Here is a 24,584-nt window from a genome sequence, read left to right as displayed (position 1 = left end):
AATTTCAGATGATAGTATCAGATCTGGATCATATGGAAGATAATCCTATACCTTTCGTCTATATTTTTGCAAAAATTCTGTTTTTTTTGTAAATTCAATTTCACATAATGAAATTGCTACATTATGTAGTAGTAAGATATTTTTATATGGTTTTCATCATCTTTATCATTATGGATGCGATAATTCGTGGTGGGTCATTGCTATCCACAAGAGCGGTTTCCGACGTGGTTGTTCTTTACTTTAATGTGACAATCGGCTAGCTTCGTACATATCGGAATACGAGACCTTTTATTACAGGTCTGTCAACTTTGGCCCCCAACTTTTTGGATGAGTCTACATATTCCATGGAGAATTTTCTCATGTGTACACGATTTGTCCTCTCAATCTTCTTAGGCAAACGAAATTTCAAGCTATTCGCGGTTCAATCTCCTCGCGTATCGTTGGCTTCAGTCACCGGCGAACCGAGGTGCTCGGTCTTCAGTAACTTCAGCTCAAGTATGTATAATATGCAAGTTACTTATAAAAGTAAAATCTTTGCGCTTATAATTGCGTCATATAATGTACGGATGTGTTTATGTACGGATACATACAAGGAAAAATATATTGATATCTCTTTAGCTAATTTGCTTATCTTTGTGGTCGTTCATTTAGCATTTGTCATATCTAATGAGTGTTTGGATAAACACTCATTTTTATTATGTACATATGTATGATGTCAAACTGAGGAATTAACTTACATATATAGAATTAACTTAAAAATTGCATATAAAAGTTCTTGGGACTAACTGATAATTCAACCTTTTTGAAGAAAAGCGCAAAAATATGACATGATAAGTATGAGATTCCATAATTAAAATTGACACAAATTGTACATTAATTCTGAATGACATTTGTATTTAACTGTACACCCGAAACCTTAATTTTGTTGCCGTTCCTTTCTTCGATATATATATTGAGTGAATGCGGCAGTTGCGCTTCGACCAGATAATACGTATTTTAAACCGACAAAATCGAGGTTTCGTATTCTCCAATTTTCTACTCCGAAACTGGACCAATTTTTAAAAAAATTTCATCATCGGTATGAGAAAGATATTTTCTATGCAACTATGTGCGTATTTTTTTTTACATCGACCGATAAATAAGCACGCTGGACTCTTTTCGTGGGTGTAAAAAAGAGGCGATTTTATAGATGTTTGGCGGCTCCTAGCTCCTATAAAAAATAACTAATCAAAAAAATAAAACGATAGATGCATCCCAATGGTGGATATCCATAGCATATTAAAAAATAATTTCTCTAGTGCCATAATTGAGGAAGGGAGAAGTATAATACGTTTGTATGGACAAGGCGCTGGTGTCCAGCCCTCTTAGCACAGTCAGTGTTTTATCGATCATCGATTCGAATTATGTAAAACTGTATCCAATGTTGTGATGAAGAATTCTGTATATATTTTTTGGCATAATAGTGTACTATGTACATAAAATATTCAAATTATGTATCAAAATGCTCAAAATTTCTGATTTGCCAGATGTTAAGTTGTCAAAATTGCAATTTTAATCTGATAAAAACGAACACTGAAATGTATAATACCAAGTGTTTATTAACAATATAGTATAATGGGTATAATATATGCTTAGAAATCTAGACGCAAAAAAATATGTGTAAGTGAAGAAAAAAGAATCAAAGTAAATCTAGTTTTTTTGACAAGCAAAACATATCTCTCATTTCAACCCTAGACGGTGCAGCCGTCGCTGGAGCATTAGACTGGTTAATTTTAGGATTCTCTCCAGGCTTGATGAAAAATTTAAATGTAAACTTCCTGTTTTCATGAATGAAATTCTTCAAAACGTGCAGTGGAATTGCGACACAGTTGCCGGAATCGTATATGTCTTGGAAACTCAAGTTGTCTGGTTGACACTCTTCCGACGACATTATAACCTTCTTAGTCTTCTTGTTGTTGAAGATATGGAATTCGTATTTGCTTTTAGAGGCATCTTCACGCGGCCCTATGAATTGAATGCCCCAATACGCCAGCCTCATCGCTGGATCAATCTTCACATGGTACAAATACATAAACTTTCCCACTGACACCAGTTGCATGTCCTCGTCCTTTTTAGTCACGTCGAAATCGTCGAATAGCACTTGGCAACCCGGTTTGAGTCTCGTGTTGTTTTGATGTGCTTCGGCAAAATGTATTTGCAAATCGGAGATACTTCCTGCAAACAAAATACAAATTAATTCCATTAACCCTTTTTTAGTGCTGACGTCTTTTCTGTTGAAAGCCCGCCGTGCTGAAATTTCGCAAACATTTCCAACTAGAATTATTTAGAAAACCAATAGAAAGCAGGTATAAAAATTGTAGCTAATCCAAACATCTTCCATCTTCCATCTTCTTCCGTGTTGTTAACCCTTTGCCCGCGGCAATAAATATAGCGAACGAGCCCTGTACGCAGCACCTTTTTCGCGAATTTGGCAATCGAGTTTTCGACCTTAAATACAGATTTTAATATTTACCCAAGTAACCAGATATGTTAATTAACACAAAGTATTATTTTAAACAATAAAATACATAATATATCTCGTAGTTTTGGATTAATTGTCAAATAATCATTCTTCATAATTGTATGAAGACGTGACGTCACATAGACGAGGTTTCATTATGGCTCCACAAAAAACTAATTTTGACTGGTATATTCATTTTAAGCAAATTGAATAGATGGCATTCAACTCTCAGTAATATATTCAACCAATTTTGAACCTTAAAACAGTTGAAATAGGCGCATATAAGCCTCAAAATCCCGTACAAAGTTCAGAAATTCTATGGAAGACAGCCACACTACAGACTTGCCGCCCAAAGCTTCCATAGAAGACGGCCGCGGGCAAACGGTTAAAATGTAATGCTCACAATGTAAAATACTCAGCAGTTTCCATCGGGAAATTCTGTTATGGTTATAAATTCAGAAATTCTAGTGTAAACCATGAATGACACGGATTACACGACCCATGTTCAATGCATATTTTTGTCAATGCTACCTGAAAAGGCTTAGGGGATAGTATTCTTGTTTATTATTTACATACTCAAAATACAACGCCTATCGGTCTCGTATTTCAGTATTTCAGTCTCATGGCTTTGTTAGCAAAACGCCAATCGGCGTTGGTCAGCATTCAAAGGGTTAAATAATGCATATAAATCTGTTTGAAGGATAGATTACCGTTCCACGTGCACTGGTGGAACTCTCGACCCATCGGACAAAACATCTGCCTGTGCATACAGTTTCCGAAATGTGCTTTTGCCTCGTCAGGTGATCCTGCGAATTTGCAACCGTACGAGGAATTGGTGCACGCCGTGACCATCTAAAAATTGGATTATGAATGATGAGGATATTATGAAATTAAGATTGTAATGTATTGAAGGACCTACCGTCGATGCAATTTTCTCCAAGTCGAAGTTGCGTTGACCTGTGACAGACGTCTTGCACAGCGGACAAATGGGAAGGCACAATTTGGCCCGACATTGGCTGCAAATATTGTGACCAGATTCGCACATAAAGATCGGCGCTTGCATGAATTCCAAACAGACCGGACACTCCAACACGCTCATTACTTCTTTCAAAACCCTGTTTGCTTCAGAGACGTGCGACGGCCCCGGAGTCAGGGTTTCTGCTAGATTACGAGCAGGTGGTGGCGGAAAATTAGCAGCTGGTCTGTAATGACGAATTGATTAAAAATAATTGTACAGTTAATTAGAAATACATACATGTTGACAAAATATTGTAAACTTACGGAGTAGGGCATAATATCACCCAATCATTCATTTTCTGTTGTGGAATCCTATGCTGTTGATTATTTTGTGGATTTTTATGTTGTGGGTTTTTTTGCTGCTGATGGTTTTTGTTTTGTTGGTTATTTTGTGGATTTTTAGGCTGCTGATGATTTTGTGGGTTCTTAGGTTGCGGATTTCTATGTTGTTTATTTGCATTGTTAGTATCTTCCGACTTTTTGTTTGTATTTTGTTGATTTTGGTTGGGATTTCTTGGGTTTGGCTTTTGATTTGGTGCATTGTTTGGTTTTTTAGAAGGACCCTGTTGTGGATTGCTCGCCATGGTGAAATCTGCAACTTAAATTTAAAAATCATATTGAGAGATTACAGTAATCAGCTAATTGAATTTCAAAATCGAAAGTAAAGCTATACACCATATAAGGCTTTACTTAATATATATGTATAAATATACGACATAATGCCATCAATAGTAGTCAATAATAGAATCATAGCATGGTCCTATTTTTTTTAACTTTGTACCAACAACCAAATCCCCAAAATTTGAAACATTTACAGAAATTACTACCGCTTGCAAGATTTATGTAAAACTAGCTGACTATGCCTGGCGCTGCTCACGCAGAAGAAAGTTGAAAAAAGCTTTCAAAAGGCTGAGCCTTTTGAAACTAAGGATAACATGACATAGTATATTAAATTAGGTGGTACTAAGTTGAAACCTACAGACTTGAATAGCAGACGAACATTCACTTTTATTAAACCAGCAGAATAGACTAGCGGTTAGCATATAATGCTTTGAACAAAGTGGTCATGGGTTCAACTCCTACTGGTTTCTGCTGTCCAAACCTTAGATTTGTGACTCTAGTTCGACTGTTTCCTATCAGATTTTGCCAATTTATCTGATTTTCATTGAAACGGTCCCAACAAATTGGCAACCTCGCCGATTTTCTCGCAAAATCTGGACTTATCAGCAATCTCGAATTTCGCTCAATTTTATAAAACGCTGCAAAATTACAAATTTGACCATTAATGTCTCTGTTGCTGTTAATTGATATGTATGTATTTACTGAAATTCGCTAAATTGTTTAAAACATGCTGGAAATTTACAAATTTGATCATAGATGTGTCTGTGGATGTCAATTAACCGTTTGCCCGCGGCCGTCTTCTATGGAAGCTTTGGGCGACAAGTCTGTAGCGCGGTTGTCTTCCATAGAATTTCTGAACTTTGCACGGGATTATGAGCCTTATATGCGCCTATTTCAACTGTTTGAAGGTTCAAAATTGGTTGAATATATTACTGAGAGTTGAATGCCATCTATTCAATTTGCTTAAAATGAATATATACCAGTGAAAAATTAGATTTTGTGGAACCATACTGAAACCTCGTTTATGTAACGTCACGTCTTCATACAATTATGAAGAATGATTATTTGACAATTAATCCAAAACTACGAGATATATTATGTATTTTATTGTTTAAAATAATACTTTATGTGTTAATTAACATATCTGGTTACTAGAGTAAATATTAAAATCTGTATTTAAGGTCGAAAACTCGATTGCCAAATTCGCGAAAAATGTGCTGCGTACACGGCTTGTTCGCTATATTTATTGCCGCGGGCAAAGGGTTAATATGTATTTACTCTGTATAATGATACTTGTATCAAATGTACAATGTTTCTGGCCAGGAAGGTGCATCCGGATTACCTGTTAAGCCTTCCTGATATAAATATATTTGTCCAAGTCTTTGGAATGGAAGCCGTCACATAGAGTGTAGTTTCTAACAATGGTTTTCATTTGAATACACTTTTTTAATCCTCAGAGAGATTAATACACAAAACTGCTCTAATGCTTTTCTTGTATGATTCTTCAAACCAACCCTATATACAGCACACCATGTACGATAACGGGTTCGGTGATTACTGGTCACAAAGTCACTAAAATCTCTATAACGGAACATCTGGCAGCCGAAAAGTCCATCATACTAATGAGAACTTGAGTGCCAAATATTGTGTATTCGCGATTTTCATGGCAAAAATTGTCTTTGTGACCACCCCAATGTGACGAATAGTCCAATTACCACGATAACGTTATCAACACACAGATCTTATTAATAACAAATCAGTCGATTAACAAGAAGTATTCGACCGCTTTCAAGATAACAGTATGAACAGGATAGGACGATCATATGCACAAAACCTGTTTAATAGTGGATATATGTTTGTATATGTTATAGAAGCACATAACTGGTTGTATATATGTATGTAATTAAGAGACGCATTTTAGTACTATAATACATAGATCCCTTATCGCTGCTTTTGTCCACATAATAGAAACGAGCGATGTACATGTTTATAATAAAAAAATAATATATAGAATAAAAAAAATGCACCGCACTGTTGCAACTGTGTCGAAATCAAGGACAACTGAAAATGCATACCTACATACATACATAGAGTAAAAAAAAAGGCGCAGAAGCATGAATTCCGGAATGCAACGTTGTAATATGACCCGGAAGTTGCGATGCCCAGTTCATATGGTTATCAATCGACTGGACATGGATCTAGGACTTGTTTTGTATATGTTGAAAGGATATGTTATGTATCGAAATGGTGGTTTTGAAGGAATAATATTGTGTACAAAATAGATACCAAGCAGAGTCGAGAGGCAGCGAGCCCGCGAACCAGACGAGACCAACTGTTGCTTGTATGCAAGCCTATTTATCGCCTTTGCTGCGGTGACCATCAATTCACAAATTATATTAAATACGACTGTGTTCCTTGTCACCTTACGAGTAAACTCGTATAAACTATTGTATGTATGTATTATCTCGGTCTCCGTGACGAGCCGGAATGTGAAATTACCGAAAGCGCAAATATCGGAAGGCAAAGATCGAAAATCGAAAGATCTTAAGAGGGCTGGACAGCAGCACCTTGTCCATACAAACGTACTATACTTCTCCCTTCCTCAATTATGGCACTAGAGAAATTATTTTTTAATATGCTATGGATATCCATCATTGGGGTGCATCTATCGTTTTATTTTTTTGATTAATTATTTTTTATAGGAGCTAGGAGCCGCCAAATATCTATAAAATCGCCTCTTTTTTACACCCACGAAAAGAGTTCAGCGTCCTTATTTAACGGTCGATTAAAAAAAAAATACGCCGATGTTGCACAGAAAATATCTTTCTCATACCGATGATGAATTTTTTTTAAAAATTGGTCCAGTTTTGGAATTGAAAATAGTAGAATACGAAACCTCGATTTTGTCAATTTAAAATACGTTTTATCTGGTCGAAGCGCAACTGTCACATTCACACAATATATATATTGATATATATTGTCGCATTCACTCAATATATACATACACTCAATATATATATCGAAGAAAGGAACGGTAACAAAATTAAGGTTTTGGGTGTACAGCCCTCTTAAGTCGAAAGATCAAAAAAAAAAAGGCTGCATGGTAAACGGTACATATTCACTTAATTTGCGCGAACAGGATACAACAGGAACAAGAGAAACAGGCTTTTCCTCCCGTATTCTGCGCGCGCACATTAATACGGGAGGAAAAGCCTGTTCCTCTTGTTCCTGTTGTATCCTGCTCGCGCAAATCAAGTGAGTATGTACCGTTTACCATGCACCCTTTTTTTGTTGATCTTTCGATTTTCGATCTTTGCCTTCCGATATTTGCGTTTTCGGTAATTTCACATTCCGGCCCGTGAGGTAGACCCGTATTATCTACTGGTAAACGGACTATTAGTCATATGTGAACCAGTCACAGGACAACCGGTCACTCTAGATCGGTCACACGTGATCACTCGTCACACTAAAACTGGTCACGAGAAAACTGGTCGCACCCTAGAATTGGTCACGAGAAAACTGGTCACATCCGAAAATTAGTCACGAAAAAACTGGTCACACCCAAAAATTAAAAATTTTGTCGAATTTTTGGGTGTGGCCAGTTTTTTCGTGACCAATTTTCGGGTGTGACCATCATTACCATTAAATATCGCGAATACGGAATATCTGACACTCACATTCTCGTTAGCGTGATAGTTTGCGTGCATAGCTCTTGGTGGGTGGAATTTTCGAGATATTCCGTGTTCGAGATTTACATGACGTGAGCAAGATCGCCATTTGCGAAATTGTCACAAAACACTTCGGTGCCATATAGACATAAGCTATAGAAAAAAAGACTCCTTATGAGTCAGATATTGGTGACATTGCCGTTTTCGCTATTACACATCACGTATTTATTACTTTCGCTATTACAAAAACGTATTATTATCGCTATCACTATTAGCGATAATTATACATAGACAATTATTTAGCTATTAACACATTTGAAGCGAATTCTTGGCTAAAAAATTCAGTAGGTGCGAGCTTATCAATAAATATGTATATCTCGTAACTGCGTATCTGTCGTTATCAACTCATCCTATTATCATATTGATTATTATTTTGAGGGGACTCCCATTGCCTAATTATGTTTTTTTTGTATGTTTTTATCACTAAATCAAATACAACGTACGTAAGAAATGTATAAATTATGATTTTTATTTTATTGTGAACGCATGGTCACCGTATTTTTACATACACATACATATATATATATATGCGGGCATGTACAATTCATATAAGTATTTCTCACTGGGTGTGACAAAAAAATGAAGAGTTTATGTACATATGCATATACATATGCACCAGATTATGACTGTCCATCAATAATACGGGGATTGTATTCTTTTGGAAAAAGGCACTAGGAAAAACGCCGAATCACTGAATATGTGACACATATTAGATTTTTAGATAGAGTTTAATAAAAAGCTTGTGAGAACTAAGAAGAGGCCAGTAAAAATATGACCTCCAAGACATTACTGAGAATCTTCTATGTCCTTGACGATTTTCCTGTTCAATATTAGTGATTACTAATCACTGATTAGAGCAGTTAATTTAATGCAGCGGTTTCCAAACTTTATGCTACTACGCCTCCCTAAAAAAATTTTTTTTCCGCGCCTCCCTACCTTTTATTTTTTAATAGATATAATAATATAGACACGTTTTAAATAATAAAACTTTATTTTAAAAAAAATACTGAACACTACAATAGACAGAATAATAAAAAGGTTATGCTATAACATAAATTTATACAAACACGTATATTTATTTTTATATAAAATATAATTGAACTACATCTATCACATCAAAATTTAATGCGAAGGATGTTGTTTATTGGCACAAAGTTTATAAAATCTTGGTGGCAATATGGAGGGTGCCACTCGTAACTCCTTTTCGACTATTAACCTGGCTCGATATTTGGTTTTCATTGCAGCTAGTGCCGAAAAGCCCGTTTCCCATAAATAAGACGTTACAAACAGTAGAACTACTTGCATTGCTTTGCAATACAAAGATTCATACTCTCCACTAAGTCTCATCCAAAATTTAATTATGGTTTCATTTTGAAACTTTTGTTTTAGTGAGCTATCGCATAATAATTTTATCAATTTTTCTTTTTCGATGGTTGTCAGCTCGAATTCGTCTTCTTCGTTATAGTTAAATGGATTCTGTATCCACAAAAACTTTGAGAAATCGAGGTCTTTGACATAATTGGAAAAATGCAGCACTAAACCATCTAAGTGGTCAATAAAAAGATTTTTACTTGTTTCAATATTGTGCAATTTTTACCGATGCTTGCCCATCTCGCGGGTAATATAAACAAACAGACAAGTTTTTATCGGACATATGTACGTCGAGCACCAAGCATCAAATACGACTGATGCTAAAATTATTTACGATTGTCTGTGGATAATCGTCACTTGACAACAATATGACGCCTAAAGCCACTTCTATTAATATAAAATTTCTCTGGTTGAAACGGTTCCTCCATCAAATTGGAAAAAATCATCCTACCCGCTATGTCACAAATATCTGAATTTGATTTATGTACAATATGTAAAAAATTATGTACTAGTCTAGATCCATAGATGTCTCTATGGATTAATTAATTCATAGTTAATTTTCGTATTCTTCAGCCTCTTGAAATGCAACGATTTATGTAATAAAAAATGCTGCAATGTTTGTAAGGCGCATTGGGGTCTACCTATTAGGCCTTCCTGGTATATATCTATGTAAAAATAAAATAATCAGAGATCAGCGGACAGTTGCTTTTGCCCACAAAAAATTGTTCACTATTGTCAATTACTTTTATCCTATAGCAAGAGAGCAAAAAAAGGTTGGCAATAGAAACCAGCCGCCGTCCTTTAGTTATAACTAGTCACCGGAGCCTGAGGGGGCCGTTTATTGTTCAAAGGTTGTAAATGCATTGTTAAAGGTTTGCCGAACAATAGATAGCACTGTGACTATCCTACCTCTAGTTATAACCAGTGAGCGGCGCTAGGATGCGCCAGCTCGAGATAAATGGGTTTCTTTTGTCAATTTATATTGTTAACCTATTTTTTTTTCTCTATAGAGAGAAAAAAAGGTTAACAATAGAAATTAACAAAAGGATCCCATTTCAGCGCATATCTCTGGTTATAACACTTGACCATCAGCTGGTGTTTTGATTGGTAATTGGATTATTACTCACATTGCGATCGCACAAAAGACAATTTTTGCCATAAAAATCGCGAATACAGAATATTTGGCACTCGAGTTCTCGTTAGTATGAAAGTTATCGTTAGTATGATGTACGTTTCGGCCGCCACATGTTCTGTTATGGAGGTTTTAGTGAAGCAAGGTCCCAAGGCCGGGAAAAAGAAGGATGGTAATCCAGTTTTTTATAATTTTTTTTCAAAGGGTGTTTAGAAAAAATTGCTCGCGCAGTGTCAGCAAAAACATTATTTGGATACAATTCTTGTAAATTGTGCTGTTTTATAAAATTTAATACAATGAGTGAAAGGCTTTTAAATTAATAAGTTCATTGCTAATAATATCAGATTTTGAATTCGCGGTGAGCTTAATTTGAAGATTGGCTTTTTCCAGTAGATTGTTTGAATAGAATTTGCCGAGTACAAATGTAGGGCCTTTGACGCTCTAATTTTAATTTTAAAGCGCTTTTAGCGCATAGAGCGGCGCCCATAGATGTAGAATAACCTAGATATGCCATTACTTACAAATTTCGTTGGAGATCTTGTCGCCACTAACTGAGGGGTGCGGGGGGTTTAACTAGCGGGGAAGTTGGGAAAAAAAAGGTTTTTTCCCTACGACGCAGCGGTCGGCGTTTTTATCACTTCCCCGCTAGTTAAACGCCCCGCACCTCTCAGTTAGTGACGACAAGATCTCCGCAATCGACCTTTCCTACTTAGAAGTTAACTACCTACTGAGAGAAAAGTGTGCATGCGCCATGTATTTTGCTTGCGCCAAAAGGGAGACCAGTATAAAGCGTGAGGGCGGATCTATATATTATACATCTATGGCGGCGCCCTAACTTATTTGGCGCCCTCGGGCCAGACCCCCCCCCCCCTAAAACCGGCACTGGGCGAGCTCTTTGGGCAATAATCACCGAACCGTTTTGATTTTATTTTAAAAAATAAAAGTCTGAAAGACTGTAGCCTAGTTGGAAAGAAAAGTATCACTATCGCAATTGCCTCCGCTCATTTTAATTAAATTTTGAAGAACCATGTACCTGTGCACATGGCTGTAAGGTATGTTTAATTTAGACCATATTTCACAGTGCAATATTTGACGCATGTTGTGACGTTTGAATATCTACATAGAAGGAAGAACGATGGAGTGCAGATTATGTCTCTGTCTTTTGTCAGACGATAATTCCGTCTCCATCTTTGACAGTCCTGAACGTGATTTGCTGAAGCAACAGATTTGGTCCTGCTGTCAGCTGCATGTCAATTACACTTTGTTTACTTTTAACTACAGTCCAATTTTTCAATCTCCCACTAATCAGTTCCTCCTTTGTAGGTTGAGAAAGATGACAGGCTTCCAAATACGATATGTATTTTGTGCAAATACAAAATTGAATCTTTCAACACATTTAGAAACGTTTGTATTCGGAGTGACGAAACGTTGAAGTTCAGGTCAACTAATTGTTTGAAGATCAAAACGGAAGAAGTTATACTAGACGATTTGGTATGGCGGGATGAATGCGTAGTTAATTCACCGACGGACTGTCCCGAGTCTTCCGCTGACTATAAGGTTACCAAAGTCGAAGTGAGCGCTTTAGATGAATGCGATTCAAATCGAAACACTGATTTCATAGAAATTGAAAGTACCGATCAAAGTTTACAGGTAATGAGAACCTTATATTATATTTCTCATTTTAGGTGATTTTGTGATATAAATATGTCAAATAAAAATCACATGACTTATATTTTACAGATGCATGGGAAAAATAGTTATTTATGTGAAATTTCACCAAAAGTACCACGGCGCAAAATTCAAAAGAATACTCACGATGACAACAAACCATACCAATGTGACTTTTGCTTCAAATCATTTACTCGAGAGGTTTTCCTTTTTGCACATACCAAGAAAACTCATACCAAGAATCTACCGATCGACAAATTCTCTGACGAGAAAACGATGGCAACCACTTCAGAGAATCCCATAACATCTCTGAAAGGGGAAATTTTGCAACACATGCCGCGGGGGATCCCGCTGGCGAAAAATACCCAAAGAACTGTCTACCGGAGATGTAAAATGTGCTATAAATCGGAAAGACGAAAATCGACAAAAATCATGTGTGTTACTTGCGAAGTGGCTCTGTGCGAGGATCCTTGTTTTTATGAGTATCATAAAAATATGAATTAAAAACCATTAATTTATTATTTTCTTTTCGTTTGTATTAAAGTTGAAAATATAAATTTTAATTAAACATATGATTTTTTTATAACTGTTATTTGTACAGTAGTATCTTGAGTATGTTATTGTCATTCATAGTCATTTCACCGTATCTGTTTCACTGTGGGCAAAGGGTTAAAATGCAACATTTGTTTAAAATCATTTACTAACGAATTCGGCTATACGAATCACATGAATGGAAAATGATCACAGGAATGTGGCATTTGTAAAAAATTGTTCACTTAACTTTACTAAGTGAACAATTACTGGTGCCACTTTAGTATGCGATCTACCTTCACGTTTTTACTTCTATATTCGGTCTCAGTTCTCGCGTGTGACACTGAGATTGAATAATACCGATCCTAATAACCTAATCTTAATTGAATAGGGCCAACCCTAACTTAACCTAACCTAACCTGACTCTTAAATAGGTGTTGGCTGCTAAGATGTTTTTTTTTTTTTGTGGAAATATTGGTGAAATAAAGCAGCCAACACCTATTTATTTAAGGGTCAAGTTAGGTTAGGTTACGTTAGGTTTGGCCCTATAAAAAACAAAAATTATAATAAACAGGTCGCTACTACGATACAAATAAAGAAAAATAGTCGACTGCGATTCAAAGGCAGACCGCATACTAAAGTGGCACCCAATTACTGATCTGACTTTTAGGTACAACTCGTTAAAAGACTCACATCTTTAAAGCGGCATTTGTATATCATATGTAGTCACCGGAGCCTGAGGGGGCCGTGTATTGTTCAAAGGTTGTAAATGCATTGTTAGAGGTTTGCCGAACAATGGATAGCACTGTGATAGCACAAACCTTTAACAATGCATTTACAACCTTTGAACAATACACAGCCCCCTCAGACTCCGGTGACTAATTATCACTTTATCAATACGATTCGTATTCCTATTCATACGATACAAACGATACAAAAAAATTCATACACTATTCATACGATACAAGCACTTTGTTTGTATCGTACGATACAAAGCGATTCCCACAGCAAAATCGGAATCAGATTTCACAAACAAATAGTTGTCTCTACACTGCAGTTTTGCATTTCTGGCAGAATAGTAATGCGAAACAAATGCTTATTAGTGTAAATTATTATATTCGTATAAGGAATAAATAAGTGACAAATCAAAATGAAAGAGTGATTTTCCCCTTGTTGAAAAAATTTTAAAGTATATGATAATACATATAATTTTTGTATAGCACAATGTTTTTAATAGCCAACTCTAGGGATATTTGAGATTGGAATTAAATTTTGCTGAATATTTACTTCGAAATGGAATTGGTAGCAATATGTACATATAATACATTTCTTGAAAACATCGAACAAAACACATATCCACGAAAATCGTCCGCTTCAAACTACTAATAGATTTTGCTTCAGCTGAGTTTATTATACAGTTTCCTTTATTTTTATAAGAAACACCAAATTTGTTGTATCTGATCAAATACCTACTTAACATGTGAAGTTGTATGTGACATGTAATCATGTAGATCTACCAGCTAACCCCCGTACGTCGGTTAAAACTGGAAGTAATTACTTAATAAATTGAAATCCGTGAACTGGCATCTAGTGAAACTAATAAAAATCTCATAAAAAAATGTGAACAGCTTTCGTGTGACCAATTTTCCATGTGGCTGATTTCCCATGTATTGAGTTTTAAAATATGAAAAGAATAAACTTATTTTTTAAAAAATAATTGTAAAAATATTATATAACAAAAAGTCAAAAAAGCGTCGAAAATTTTTTTCAAAAATTTTCACATGGTCAACAAAAATCGTGCATCAAACTGTGTCACTAAAAAACTATCAATTAACTTAATTTCTACCGACTGTCTTTTTACTTTATCTATGTACATACATATGTACGTAATAATAATATATGAAGTTTTGAGATCATGCAAAAATTCGAACTCAGAATCGATCACTGATCACATTTTCATAATCTAGAAAATTGTGTGTCTGTGTGTGTTTTTGATCGTCTTTTTATTATTTTTATAATTTTATATATGTATGTATGTACATATGTAAATATAAAATTACTTTTAACTGGAAGTCGTACTTTTACCCTATAAGATCGAGGTGTTTTTATGTTTTTCTCGGAAACTTTTCGGCGTATTGAACTGATATTTCATATCTAGAATTATAAACTTAATGCTAAGTTACATATAAAATTTCGTTAACACCCGTTAACCAACAGTTTAGCGGATTTTTCTTCCACTATTTTAAGCAACCCTTTAAATATCTGTGCTCTTCACGATTTCAGGTATAATTCCATGTGATGAAAATATATTTAAAAAAATCATTAAATTTAATTAACCAGAAGTGGGATTTTTCCCTCTTAGAAAAGTCAAAAACTTTGTGAACACACGGTTTTTTTTACCACATCTCTGAACGTATTGTTGCGTAGGGGTGGGTGGAGGATCCAAGTTAAAGGCCAAAGTCGTCTCACAGCATTTATTGATGATTAAGGAGACACACGCACTGGCAGTGCTCAGTCCAGAATGTCTTAATATCGCCTTATAAGGGATAGGTCTATCAGGACATCTTCGACTTCTGATTTGTTTACCTATTGTTATGGTCACGTACTCGGATATGCATTCCCACGACCTTCATAGAAGTGACCCATCCATTAAATTCTGAGAACTTAGTTCTGTAAATTCTGCACTTAGTTTGCAGATAATCCTCGAAACCAATTATAACGGTCGCACGGTGTCAGGGATGCGCCTCGGCTTAATCCGATTGCACTTACTCGGCGGTTCTTTACTAACCTCTTATTTTAGTATACGTAACAGTATCAATCTGAAAATTTATATTTGTATTCTTTATGTACTAACTTTGATAAGGTTTTAGTCAGAAAGAAATTTGTTCAGACCGATTGTTTCATGGTCGGCTTTCGTGGCGTTACGACCCATGAAAACAGGTTTTTGTTTGGAAAGGAAGCGGCTGTTTCCGCGCGTTTCCCCCATTCTATTCGCATGAAGATTAAATCCATCTCATTCGTTGTTTTATGTGAGAATGGGCGTCTGCACATAAAAATACGAGAAACAAAATCATTTGTGATTGAACAGATTCAGTAAAATATAATTAAAATTAAACATTGGTCGAATTTTCGGGTATGACCAGTTTTCTCGTGACCGGTTTTAGGGCGTGACCAGTTTTAGTGTGACGGGTGATCACGTGTGACCGATCTAGAGCGACCGGTTCTCATATACCGTTTACCGTGTTATGGCTATACAGCGTGTTGAGTTGAGACCGTGTGTAAACGTCAACATTTGACATTTCCAGTCAATTAAGCGCTTGCAGTTTAAGTGAAGAGTGAAGAGTTGGCAGAAATCGGCTCGTGGATGTGTAGGAGTATGATGGAGTGTAGACTTTGTCTCTGCCCTTTGTCGCCCGAGTCTTCTGTCCCCATCTTTGACGCTTCCGATGAGGACTTGTTGAAGCAACAAATTTTCTTCTGCTGTAATTTGCACGTCCGTTATGCTCACTTTATTTTTAACCCATCATCTTAGCAATCCCTCAGTAACACCAGTTCCTATTTTGCAGGTCGAGGAGTACGACGGGTTTCCAAATACGATATGTCTTTTGTGCAAAGACAAACTTGATTCGTTCACCATTTTTAGAAACGACTGTATTCAGAGTGACGAAACGCTGAAGACGAGATCAACTGACATTGTCGTAATCAAAACTGAAACTATTGAACCAGACGTATTGATATTGACGGATGAATGCGTTACTGATTCATCGAATGAACTGCCTGAGTCTTACGTTGATTGGGACGGCTGTGAACCGAGCGGCTTAGAAGAATGCGAAATAGAAGGAACATTTGAATTAACAGAAAATAAAAATGATAACCAATTTTTACAGGTAATGTTGACATGTTGAGAACTTTAGATACGGTTTTTTCACCTTACATACTGGGCACATTTTAAATATATATGAAACAAATAGGCGTTAGAATGGTATAAGTTATTTATAATTTTAAATGTGTTATATATAGAGTATAATTTTTTTTTAATTTCTTACCGTTATCTTCAGTTTTGATTAATTATACTAAGTTGAAAATGGGTTACTTAAAGAGATAGAAATTTAATCACTTTATTGAACCATACATTAAAAAGCATACTCTATAATTATCGTTTTTTTTTCACAGGAGAGAGGATATGTTTCATTTTGTACTGAAACATTAGAAGAATCACGGTACAAATATCATGCTGTTAACAAACCATACCAATGTCACGATTGCTTGAAAACATTCATTAATAAGGGTAGTCTTATGAATCACACAAAAACCCACAAGATAATATCACAACTGCACACATTGAAAAGTACAGCCGGCTTAGAATTTTCAACGAACCAGAGAGGAAATAAAAATTTGACATACCTTGGCTTTCAGTACAACAAATTTAGGGAAAACAAAGAGACCAATGTGATAACCTGGCGGTGCAAATTATGCAGAACGTCCGGCTGCAGGGCTTCCATCAAAACATATGAACGTTGTATTGTCGGTGGACCTTCCGCACACGGTCATGATTCCTGTCCTCAAAAAATCGAAGCCAACATAGTATTGAGCAAAATGAGGGAGAGTATAAAGTATGTCGATAATATAAAGCAAGCGATTGGAAATGAAATGATTGGCTTGAACGATGATGTTGTGGCTCATCTTCCAAAGCGAGCATCTATTATAAGAGTCCTATCGAAACACAAGCAACTTCAAGGTTAAAAACCTTGAATTTTTTATTCAAGAGGAGTGCGTACTTAAATCTTAACGATTCTGGGGAGGATTATTACCCTGACAGAATCGTTGACATAGGTATGGATTTGTAGCAGGCTTTGTGTTAAGATAAGGAGACAACACATTTGACAAAGCCAATATTCTTCCAGCTTTAAATTGGTTGATAATAATCGATAACTACTTGTAACGTGCATGCATATGCATATTATTTGAAGTTTCTTTTTCACTTCATTTTTTTTTTAATTAATCTACGCATGTATGTATATACTGTATAAATACATATACATATGTATGCGAAATATTGATAGATTTTTTTTCTTTATACTTTCAAAATTGCTATTATTAAATTATATTTTAATGTATTTTGTACAATTCTATGAATAGTATAAAAATCAATATTGTCTGGTGATTTTTCTTTTTATTTTAACCTAAACCAACTTTAACCTGCAAAATGTTGAAAGAATAAATAAAACTGAAAAACAAAAATAAAACACGTTTTTTAGTTACTGGAGTGTAGACTAATCAAGCTTTACTAAGTGAGACGCACTGAATTCTATCTCGGATCATTTGCCGCTTGAATTAGTACATTTAGATAAAAAAATATTGAGATAGAAAACCAGTCAATCTAAAAGATTCCGTTTTTTTACTAACATCTTTTTTTTATTTTCAATTACGATCACTAGTCAAAAAAAAATTGGGCTCTTATCTGATCTTTTTCATATTTTGCCATTTTTAATTATTCGACTCCTTTGAGAGTATTATTTTGAAAAAAATTGAACATCCCTGTTGGCAGATAAATAATGTTTAAATTAGAGAAAAGAGTATTTATGTAGTTAACAGTAATTGCATACAAAAATAGTTTCAATGAATGGGTATGTGGCGGCTCGCTTATACGACATGGTCGAGTTTGGTTGCCTTCCTGCGAGTGGGGACCAACCCGGCTGGGTTCGGAGAGCTGCTACCCACTCCGTCTTCAGCTGTCATATAATAAACACGTGCATTAACATGCCAGTCGTCTCATTCGTTCATCCCCTATACTGGTGACCCCCGACATCGAGCCACGCAGCCTCGATCAATTTCAACATGCCGCTCATCCCTGCCTCGCCGAGCCAGGCGGGGAAGCTACCCGCCGCGCCCCCATCGCCATCAACACGCGTCGCGGCCCGCGGGTGACAATAAACGAGCAGACACGGCTACCTACCTATCTACCTATCGACTGGAGTCCAGCCACAACGTCGACGACAGGTGTTTTTAAAAAATGGGGGAGCGAATGAGACGACGATCTTGACAGCTGGATGTGGAGTCATGCGCGATCCACTACACATAGAACGGTCATCCAGCACCACAAGACATACACCACCTCAGCACCATCATCATCATCATCATCATCAAGGCCCCGTCCGTCCCCACGAGCGTCGTCACGCCGAGACGGGCGGTAGCGCTACAACACCTCCACGAGCCACAACGACTCACAGTCCAGCTCGGAGTATCATCAACCACATCGATGCCCCTGCCGCCCCCGCCGCCCCACCAACCGACATCAGCCTCGGAAGAGCGGCGCCGCCGCAGCATCGCATTGATCGGCGCGACCATCGGACCACCCACCGTCCTGCTCGCGACGTCACCGCCCTCGAATCTACCGACCATTCAGGGCGGTACACCTATGTACACAGCGGATGACCCACGTCAACAATTTTTTTTCTCCCCACGTAATAATTTTTTCTCTTTGTGTAACAATAATTTTTTTCTTTTGTAAAATTTGTTTCTTTGTAATTTTGGTATCGCTGATGCTGGGGGGGGAGTGATGTGGCGGCTCGCTTATACGACATGGTCGAGTTTGGTTGCCTTCCTGCGAGTGGGGACCAACCCGGCTGGGTTCGGAGAGCTGCTACCCACTCCGTCTTCAGCTGTCATATAATAAACACGTGCATTAACATGCCAGTCGTCTCATTCGTTCATCCCCTATAGGTATAACAGGTACTTAAATTCTATAAGTATTCATTGCAGTTTTCTAAAGATGCGAGAACAATTACAGTTTCTTAACTGATATTCGTCCTTTATTAGTCGAAAAAAGTGGTTCCCGCCCAAAATACAAACTACGCCCGAAAACAGTTCACTTGGCGAACACTGCCTTAAGTATTATAAAGCAATTAAAAAAATGAATTACGAGACACTGAAAAACTCGCAAATTAACGAGACATCAATGAATTGTCAATGAATCAATCAAACTTCAAATAATGGTGACATAGTAGGTAGAAAGGATTTTTAGCCAATTTTTTTTCCGGGAACCGTTTCAACAATGAAATCAGAGAAAATTGGCAAACTCTGATAGGAAATGATCAACCTGGAGTCACAAATCCAGGTCTGAACAACAGCATACTCTGAAAAATTCATTTTTATTCGAGGCCCGGACCCAGGGATCGAACCCGGCGCCTTCTTGACGCTAAGCAGAAGCTTAACGACCGAGCTATGCTGCTGGCTTTAATGAATTCCTATACCTCCAGAACAATAAAAAGATCCAGGAAAACCAAAAAAGTCGTCAATTTCTGAGGTTTTTTTTTTTGACCACTACTGTATGTACCATTTTTAAACTCGATGTCCAAGTCGTGTTTTTTTAACAACTCCAGCCCCGATGATTTATCACATAATTAATCATGTAACGCGACGTTCTCCCGAGTGCCCCTTCAGTTGGTAGCGGTAGTAATATTTAGGGTGGCACCAGTGACTTTACCGCGCCAACACCATGCTCCTCTCGAGCGCATCGAGAGCGAGTCTCTCACCCGCCAGCCACCGACGAAGAAACATCTCTCCTGTGCACGTCTCCACGGGGAGACGGGGTCCAGAGATCCGCCATCTTGCTGAAGAACCGCTGTGAGGTCGAGTGCAGCATCACTCCCTCCCAAGAGTACCAGCCCAACGTCTCCGGTATTCCTCACGCCATTTTCGGAGAAACATCAGCCGTGAGATGACCGCAGAGCCAGCTTCCCGACCACGAGGAAGCTGTTAACAACGAGACGATTTGCAGTCAGGAACCTCCCCGACTATATATATAAACTGTATCCCAAGGTTAGTTCACGTTTCCCTATAAAGGTCTGTTCATACCTAGTCAGCACGTACCGACTTCAGCAGGTATCCGGCCGTACGAAAAGTATTATTTGGTACATTTTGTATGGGTATATTCATACCAACCATCACGTTTACGCCACGGCAGGCTTACAGCAGTACCCGACATTTCCTATTCATACCTTACAGCAACATCCGTCAACGTATCGTATCCGTTTTTTTGGCCATCGTGGAAATATACACGCGAATTACGTGCCATGAGTCTGCCGCTTTGCTGTTTTTGACCAATTATCGATAGTGACAGTTGACAGCTGTTCATTCCTTCGACATGGTTTTGGCGCAAATATTTAAAAAAAAAAAAAATTTTTTACGGAAATATTTACAAAAATTTTGTCCATCGTCCACAAGCTCCTTATACAGTGTCCAAAACTCTCCTTCGGTTTTTCTATTTTTTAACATGGGATGCACATCAAAACGCCTCCGTGCTTTTTTATTGCCTTCGTGAGCTTCTTCTTCCAACAACAGCGCGATTATACATCATTTTTTGTTCGATAAACGTCGAAAAATTTTTGTTGACTTGTATTCTGACGCGTAGCTACGAATGCACGTGTATGCATTCATATTGCAAGTACTCGACAATACGACGTAAGCAATATTGTGCCGTATCGTCATGGCCTCTAATGTAAAAGTAAGCCGATTTTGCCTAGCACTCGGCCAAATTGCTGTAAACGTGACGTTACCGCGACGTGTAGGTAGATATGAATATAAATGTAATAAAATGACATATTTGAAACGGAGTTGTGCAGTGCTGAAGCCGTGCAGTGCTGTTAAGTATTATGGAGGATGAACGAACGAGACGACTGGCATGTTAATGCACGTGTTTATTATATGACAGCTGAAGACAGAGTGAGTAGTGGCTCTCCGAACCCAGCCGGGTTGGTCCCCACTCGCAGGAAGGCAACCAAACTCGACCATGTCGTATAAGCGAGCCGCCACAGTATGAACAAACCTTAACCCGACCCTTGGAAGAAGAACGACGTATCCGCCCTCTAGATCTTCCACCGCGAGATCAGATAAGCGCGCGTAAAACCGTTCGTTACAATCATTATTATTGAATAACCAGTGCTAGCCTGTCTGTAACATGCATGGGTGTAAAATGTGCTTAACTTAGTGCAGATTTCTGCATATGCACCAACTGACGTATGTTTTGACGTTTGACTATCAATAGGGAAGAACGATGGAGTGCAGACTCTGTCTCGGTCCTCTGTTAGCCGAGTCTTCAGTCTCCATCTTTGACAGTCCTGAACGTGATTTGCTGAAGCAGCAGATTTGGTCCTGTTGTCAGCTGAATGTTCGATAAACTACATATATGCAACGGTTCCACGCCGATCAACACAACAAATACAGTATACTCCCGATTATCCGGGCGCGGATTATCCGGTTTGCGGATTATCCGTGCTTGAAAAATATTAAGCATTAATTCTTTCAGTCGCTTTTGATCAGCGAAGAAGTACATGTATTCAGAGCAGATTTTTTCGTAACATAAGACGTATGTTTAATTATTTTCAATTGCTTGCTGGTGAATTCTGCATCGAATTTCAGAATATTTGCAAAGAGAAAATTTGCAACCCGATCAAATCTATAATGCATATGAAACAGGCACACTGTACTTGAAGTGCTTGCCGACAAAAACACTGGCTTCAATGAGAGAAAAGTCCGCTCCTGGACATAAATCAAAGAAAGGATAACTGTCATGTGTTGCGGAAACGCATCAGGAGCTCATAAAATGAAACTTTTGGTGATAGGGAAAGCAAAGAAACCTCGATATTTCAAGGGAACTTCCGTCGATTTTTATATTCAGAAAGGGTCATGGATGGACAGGGAGATTTTTGATGATCGCTTCAAACAGAAATGATGGACTTTGTGACTCCCTAATGTGACATCTTTGATTCAGCCCATGGACCAAGGTGTTAGATCATCAATGAAACGGCATTATCGTCAAAGTCTTCTGAAAACTCTTGTTGAGGAAGATGGAAAACTGATCAATTTCTGGAAAAAAAAAATGACGACATTGGATGCTATACACGGAATAACACAATCTTGGTCAAAAGTAAAGCCAGTAACACTTGTACGATCATGGAGAAAGATTCTTCCTGACATGGAAACAGATTTACTGGTTTCCGAAGAGAATGAAGCAATTGATATATCTGAAATATATTTGTGGATTATTGAAAAATTTAAAATGTTTTGAAAACGTGGATGAGGAAAACATTAACGCATGGATCATGCAGATGTCATTTCAAAATAAGAGTGACACTAAAAGTTAAGAAGATAGCAGTGGTTACATTAGCCATAAAACGGTACAACATTTTTCTTAATAAATAATGGGTATTGAAAATATGAAACAAAAATTTGTGTTGCAAATATGATATCATATTCGAAAACAAGCCAAAATTTGATGATTCCATGCCCTTCCTCCCCAGCATTAGCCCGGATCATCAAGAGTATACTGTATTGATAAATACCGAATTGATACATACAAAATTCAGACCTAACTCTATACACATATTCTGTTACGTATATACATACATACAATGAGGCCTGCAATGTACATATACTGTCAATAAGAGGGGACACCAGATTCGGGGGCGCCGCGAAGGCAAATATGTTTTTATTTATGTTTGCCGAGATATCAGAATGTCATATTTTGTAGTAGCTCATTATTGACCTCTAGAATTTTCCGAAGTCTTTTTCGTAAAGTATCGGTAATCAAAATAGGTTTTGTAAATTAAACATAAATAGTTAACCTTTCTATCAATTAAATTAAAAATCGGAATACAGCTTCTTTATAGTTGTCTTCGACTGTTTGAATTATCAGATTAGAATTTCTCTAACTGAGGTAATTGCTGTATTCAATTTTGCTTAAAATTTATAAATATTTCGATGTATATAGGTTTTTCATTCCAATTTAACCCTTATTATTTCAATTTGACATTGAAAAGGGTCAATTTGAAATGAAAAAGTGTCAATTCGATATGAAAAAGCCGATATGATATCTTATCGGTCATCATTGAATGAAAAATTGAATTTGAGAAGTATGTATGTTAAGTGCGAAATAAAAACTAGTCAATTTCTATATCTGGGAATTTGAAATTTTTTCTGAATATTATTTTTTTAAAATACTATCGAGAAAAGTCAAGCTTTAAACCACATATACATTTTTTAAATTTATTTATCGATATTTTGCATAAAGATATGCTGGTATGATATTTAAAAACGGTAGTTTGAAATCTTTTAAATAATACTTTGTTGTATGAAGTATGGAGGCTTTAAAAACACACACACAATTGTATGTATCAGTTTATGTTGATCAGCTTGGTTACCGCTTTTTACTTAAAATCCAAATGATCAATCTCTCACCATCACCATGTCCTATCTTGCAGGTTGAGAAAGATGATGAGCTTCCAAATACGATGTGTATTTTGTGCAAATACAAACTTGAATCGTTCAACACCTTTAGAAACGTTTGTATTCAGAGTGACGAAAAGCTCAGGTCGATCAAGATTGTCACCATCAAAAGTGAAGAAACTATCATAGACGATTTGCTAGTGAAGGATGAGTGTGATGACGATTCACCAATGGATACCTGCGATTCTGTTGTTAATTATAACTTCAACGGATGCGAATCGAGCGCCTTTGAAAAATCCGATTCAAAGATAAACATTGAATCAATAGAAAACGAAAATACTTGTCAACTTACTCAGGTAATGTTAATGGGTTGAAAATATCTTTCTATAGGTAGTTTCATTTTTTTTATAAAAAATCAAATGTTTCATTCCTTTGAATGATTTCTCAACAAAAATGTTAGTATTGTTCCGAAAACCACTTAACCCTTTGAATACTGACCAACGCCAATCGGAATTTTGCCTACAAAGCCATGAGCCTGAAATACGCCAATAGGCGTTGTATTTTGAGCATGTACAAAGTAAACAAGAATACTACCCGCACTTTTAATGCACTTTTTTTCAATGCTACCTGGAAAGGCTTACCTTTCCAGGTAGCATTGAAAAAAAGTGCATTGAACATGGGTCGTGTATTTCGTGTCAATGTTTATAAAGACTGGTTTACACTGGAATTTTTGAATGTATAACCATTGCAGAATTTCCCGATGGAAATCCCTAACTGCTGAGTATTTTAG

General features: G+C 36.9%; 5 protein-coding genes and 1 long non-coding RNA gene across 8 annotated transcripts in view; 4 read left to right on the top strand and 2 right to left on the bottom strand.

Annotated features, from left to right (window-relative positions):
- The window catches only part of LOC143919146 (uncharacterized), a 1,208,594-nt gene that overhangs the window by 569,834 nt on the left and 614,176 nt on the right, over nt 1-24,584 (bottom strand). The gene's annotated exons all lie outside the window — the stretch shown is intronic.
- Nucleotides 1-24,584, top strand: part of LOC143919153 (uncharacterized) — a 229,710-nt gene that overhangs the window by 153,528 nt on the left and 51,598 nt on the right. The window lies entirely within an intron of this gene.
- LOC143919113 (uncharacterized) overlaps nt 1-24,584 on the top strand; it is a 213,940-nt gene that overhangs the window by 186,376 nt on the left and 2,980 nt on the right. Inside the window, exons 2-4 of the mRNA XM_077441301.1 lie at nt 21,318-21,477; nt 21,615-21,737; nt 23,830-24,150. Coding sequence (XP_077297427.1) covers nt 21,318-21,477; nt 21,615-21,737; nt 23,830-24,150 — 604 coding nt within the window. The remainder of the gene's footprint in view (nt 1-21,317; nt 21,478-21,614; nt 21,738-23,829; nt 24,151-24,584) is intronic.
- On the bottom strand, nt 1,515-6,583 carry LOC143919103 (E3 ubiquitin-protein ligase siah-1-like). 3 transcript variants are annotated; one of them, XM_077441289.1, is made up of 5 exons: nt 6,425-6,583; nt 3,782-4,115; nt 3,420-3,702; nt 3,211-3,352; nt 1,515-2,214 (listed from the first exon to the last, which is right to left on the bottom strand). In XM_077441289.1, exons 1-5 carry the CDS (start codon nt 6,516-6,518, stop codon nt 1,679-1,681), a joined length of 1,389 nt encoding a protein of 462 aa, XP_077297415.1. In that variant the 5' UTR covers nt 6,519-6,583; the 3' UTR covers nt 1,515-1,678. The 3 variants fall into 3 exon arrangements, with proteins under 3 accessions (XP_077297415.1, XP_077297416.1, XP_077297417.1); XM_077441290.1 differs by lacking the exon at nt 6,425-6,583 and adding an exon at nt 6,171-6,206 and having other exon boundaries at nt 1,573-2,214; nt 3,782-4,109; XM_077441291.1 differs by lacking the exon at nt 6,425-6,583 and adding an exon at nt 5,481-5,851 and having other exon boundaries at nt 1,573-2,214; nt 3,782-4,109.
- Nucleotides 11,374-12,641, top strand: LOC143919139 (uncharacterized). The gene is made up of 3 exons (XM_077441331.1): nt 11,374-11,618; nt 11,693-12,019; nt 12,110-12,641. Exons 1-3 carry the CDS (start codon nt 11,505-11,507, stop codon nt 12,539-12,541), a joined length of 873 nt encoding a protein of 290 aa, XP_077297457.1. The 5' UTR covers nt 11,374-11,504; the 3' UTR covers nt 12,542-12,641.
- LOC143919128 (uncharacterized) lies at nt 15,516-17,798 on the top strand. Its single transcript, XM_077441318.1, has 3 exons — nt 15,516-16,061; nt 16,135-16,455; nt 16,742-17,798. Exons 1-3 carry the CDS (start codon nt 15,933-15,935, stop codon nt 17,309-17,311), a joined length of 1,020 nt encoding a protein of 339 aa, XP_077297444.1. The 5' UTR covers nt 15,516-15,932; the 3' UTR covers nt 17,312-17,798.

The sequence above is a fragment of the Arctopsyche grandis genome, chromosome 11 (genome assembly GCF_051622035.1).
Source record: "Arctopsyche grandis isolate Sample6627 chromosome 11, ASM5162203v2, whole genome shotgun sequence".
In the NCBI taxonomy this organism is placed as follows: Eukaryota; Metazoa; Arthropoda; class Insecta; order Trichoptera; family Hydropsychidae; genus Arctopsyche; species Arctopsyche grandis.
This window is presented reverse-complemented; position numbering and strand designations above follow the sequence as displayed.